At 34.5% G+C, this 4220-nt stretch overlaps 1 protein-coding gene across 1 annotated transcript in view; it reads left to right on the forward strand.

Moving 5' to 3' along the window:
* Window positions 3697-4220, forward strand: part of LOC104764866 (probable thionin-2.4) — a 1163-nt gene continuing 639 nt past the window's right edge. Inside the window, exons 1-2 of the mRNA XM_010488459.2 lie at window positions 3697-4035; window positions 4138-4212. Of these exons, the coding sequence (XP_010486761.1) occupies window positions 3810-4035; window positions 4138-4212 (301 nt within the window). The 5' untranslated portion in view covers window positions 3697-3809. The remainder of the gene's footprint in view (window positions 4036-4137; window positions 4213-4220) is intronic.

The raw sequence follows: 4220 nt of genomic DNA on the forward strand, positions 1-4220 counted from the left end.
GCTGAGTTTGAAAAGAAGTTGAAGACCCGGATGAGTGATCAAGTGTCTCGGTGGAAGGGTAAGTGGAGGAAGAAAAGTAATGACGCAATGTCGCGGTGGCTTGATCCTACTGTATGGGATGGCTTGGTCAACTTTGGGTGTGAACCAAAATCAGAAGCAAAGAGTATCAATAGCCGTAATGCTCGCTATAGTGATCCTGATGGCACCGGAATACATAAGCACCGTTCTGGTCAGACCTCTTTTAAAGCCCGAGCACGAAAGCTTGTAATTATCTATGTTTAATACAAGTTCATTAATCATATCATATATACAATATAGTAATATAGTTGTTTGATTTCTCTGTTTTTAGTCTGAGAGTACTGGTGAGCCACTACCTGATTTCCTGCGAGTACTAGAAGATACTCATAGGAAACCTGATGGGTCGTTTGTTGATGGACTGTCTGAGAAGGTGTTCAATGAAGTGTCGTCAAAGATAGCTGAAGCTGAGTCTTCCCTAATATCAGCGGATAACATGGAGAGTAGTGCTTCTGGTGGGTTATCACTAATTGTGAAGAACCAAATTTATGCCGAGGTAAAACATGCTTCATTGTTTATGTTAATGTTTGTGTTTGTGTAAACACTTATGGTGTCTATATGTTTTGTTGGCAGGTTGCTCCGAAGAAAAAGAACCGGATATATGGTGTTGGTAACATGCAAGCAGAAGCATCTTCAGCTCAGATTGTTCAACCGCCTCCTCCTTCTGAAGATCCACTTGTTCTAGCTGCGAAGCTTGCTGCTGCCGAAGCTGTTCTTGCAACTCAGGCAACTCAACTACAGGCCAATGCACAAAAGATGCAAGAAAATTCAGAGAAGATGCATAGTTATGATGCATACTTTGATTATCTTGCATCTAAAGATCCAGAGTTTGCTGCTAGATTTCGCCGAGAAGATTCACCGGCCAGACCTGCCACCGGAGATGGAACCACCGGAGATGGAACCACCGGACAGTAAACAATGATGAACTTGTTTTGTAAACTTAGTACTCTTTATCCTCTCATATTTAGAACAAAATCGGTTATTATGTTTTGTTATTGTAAACTGAGTACTTTTAATTTGCTTAAGTATAAAGTTTAATTATAATTCCAGGTTTAATTTTAATTACAGGTTTAATTTAATTACCAAAATGAAAATTCTAATTTTTTTTTACAAANTAGATTTCGCCGAGAAGATTCACCGGCCAGACCTGCCACCGGAGATGGAACCACCGGAGATGGAACCACCGGACAGTAAACAATGATGAACTTGTTTTGTAAACTTAGTACTCTTTATCCTCTCATATTTAGAACAATATCGGTTATTATGTTTTGTTATTGTAAACTTAGTACTTTTAATTTGCTTAAGTATAAAGTTTAATTATAATTCCAGGTTTAATTTTAATTACAGGTTTAATTTAATTACCAAAATGAAAATTCTATTTTTTTTTACAATTTGCACCGAAATTTGCAACGGAAATTTTAATTGCAAAAGCCTCGCAAATTTGCGAGGGATTTACTAGATCCAGAATTGCTAGGATTTTGCTAGAATAGTAGTTCCTCGCAAAAATGCGTGGGATTTGCGAGGGACAACGTTTTCTCGCAAAAGTTGCGAGGGAATTGCAACGTTGACCGATTTGCGAGACGCGATTTGCGAGGAACGGACTTTCCTCGCAAATTTCTCGCTTTTGTCGATTTGCGAGGGATTCGCGATAGATTTGTCCATCGCAAAAGACGTGTTTTCTTGTAGTGAATTAGCTTTCACCATAACACAAATTTATAAGATTCATATTAATTTATATTATTATTGGCAGTTGATTTCACAACATTTAATTCTTTTGTGTTTTTTTAAAGTAGAAATTGTTATATAATTATGGATTGGATAGAATCGTACAGTGAAAACCTATATGAGATTGGTTTGTCCCCATCAAAATAAAGCAACAATAGATAGTGTGTGAAACATCCAAACGTAATTGACTCGAATTCTCAAATAGATTTTTTACTTTCTCACTACCCATAATTCATGGACTCGATAGTTTATATTTATCTCACATTTGTATTGTAAACATGTTACTTCAGATTTAAAGAGTAATCTTCTAATGTAATGTGTCGTTAAAAACTAAATGAATCGTTATAAAAGATTTTGCGGAATTCAATTAATCCCCCCCTTCTAACACATCCATTACAGCATATTATTAGATTCCAGAAGGCGTCGTTACGTGAATGTCAAAAAAAGAAGGCGTTAAGTGTTATGTGTGAAGTGTTTTGCTATGTTTTTGTTTTGACGTTGCTTTCGTCGTCATGACTAATCATCATATGTGTTGGGAATAACTAAAAAGAAGTTCAATTTTTTCTAATGTAAAGAAAAAGGTATCAATCCAATCGATATACGTGTATACAAATTTGGTAATATAATATTAGTATGAAAATTCAGTATACAATAATCTTAAGAAGACAAAATGCAAATAACCTGCTCCCTTTAATCTTGTGTTCCGCGTAAGGAAAGACCCACCTCCCTTAATCATATTTTTGTTGTACATATTTCAATCCATTACGGATTAATATTTAAGAGTTTTCGTAAACATAATTTCACTATTTTTAAACATCAAAAGTCCTTCTCACCAAAAAAAAAAACATCAGAAGTCCTTTTTTCCATTTAAAATACACAAATCAGGCACCAAGCATTTGGTCCCAACAAATTATTCAAATTGAAACTTCAAAACTAAACAAAGAAACACAAAACACGTTGTACCAAATTTTTTTAAATATAATTTTTGTCTAATGTATTGCTTGAATTTCTCATCATCTGACTAATATATAACTAGAAAGAGAGTTAGTTAAAAAAAAAAAAAAGTACCAAAACACGTTGTAACTAACTACATTCTTATCTTCCAAACTTCAATCTACTCAAACGCTTCATACTAACTTAATTCTTCCACTAAATCAAGCCAACCACAACGATTCCGTTATTCCAGTTCTTCGAAATTAGAATCCGTAAATGTGTTTAACCCATCACCCACCTTATAGCTAGTGAATTTACAGAAAATAAATACTTCAAGAGCCAAACATAGAGATCTATTCTCTTTTTCGTTAACAATATACCAACTAAATCTTACGTTTCAAATTCAAAATATTTACACGAGAGAAGGGATACAAACATTATAGACATTTTACTCATACTAATAGTTTTCTAAACATTTACACGGGGAGTTATTACTCATAGTAATAGACATATAACTTGTATCTTATTTCTTATGAGATTCTATAATAGTAGTTTTCTAAACATTTTTGTATTTGTAGTCTCATCATATTACCAAGGTATTAGAACCGGGTTCCAAATCATGTGGCTTATATAGTTTGTTTGCTTCCACGATAATTTTTTTTAAGAGAGACATAGACGTGATCTTGTTGGAGTTATTGGTAACAGTTTGATTTCATTTTTACTATAAAACTTTCTAGTTCCTTGGAGAAGAAGGAATCATGAAGGTGTTACGAATTTTTTCTTCTTCTCAAAACATTAATCTAACTACAAAATGTGTTTTGCTTTCGAAAAAAAAAAACCACTGGAGAGTGGAAAGTTAGTTATATAACTCGAAACTCCCACAAAACACGTTGTTATAAACTAATCTTTAGTATATTGCCCCTTCAAACCCCACATACGCTTCTTCCAATAAAGTTTGTGGTTGCAGTTGCAGACTAACTAGAATTTAAGCGAGCTTTATTTCATCACCATTTCATCAATACATCATTATAACTCTCCACATACATTTTGGGATCAAACAACTAATCAATCGAGAGATGGAAGGTAAAAATTTGATCGTAAGTGTGCTCGTAATGTGTCTGTTCATGGCACAAATTCAAGTTGACGCAAAGAGCTGCTGTCCGTCCACCAATGCTAGAAATATCTATAATGTTTGCCGCTTTGGGGGAGGTTCCAGGCCAATGTGTGCAAGCATCAGTGGCTGCCAAATCGTTAATGGGTCATGTCCTAGCGGATACACAAAAGACATTCTCGAAAACATAGGTAAATTGATTAATATTTTTCATTATTACGAATGTTATTTGTTACAAGACGTCTCGTGATTTCAGTTTTTTTTATGTGTTATGAATTTTTTTTTGTCTTAAGGTGATGTTGTCAATAAGTTCTGCAAATTGGGATGTGTTTCCTCTGTGTGTGGTGCCTTAATCACTCTCCAGAATGGTAAAGCA

The sequence above is a fragment of the Camelina sativa genome, chromosome 19 (assembly GCF_000633955.1).
Source record: "Camelina sativa cultivar DH55 chromosome 19, Cs, whole genome shotgun sequence".
NCBI classification, from domain to species: domain Eukaryota; kingdom Viridiplantae; phylum Streptophyta; class Magnoliopsida; order Brassicales; family Brassicaceae; genus Camelina; species Camelina sativa.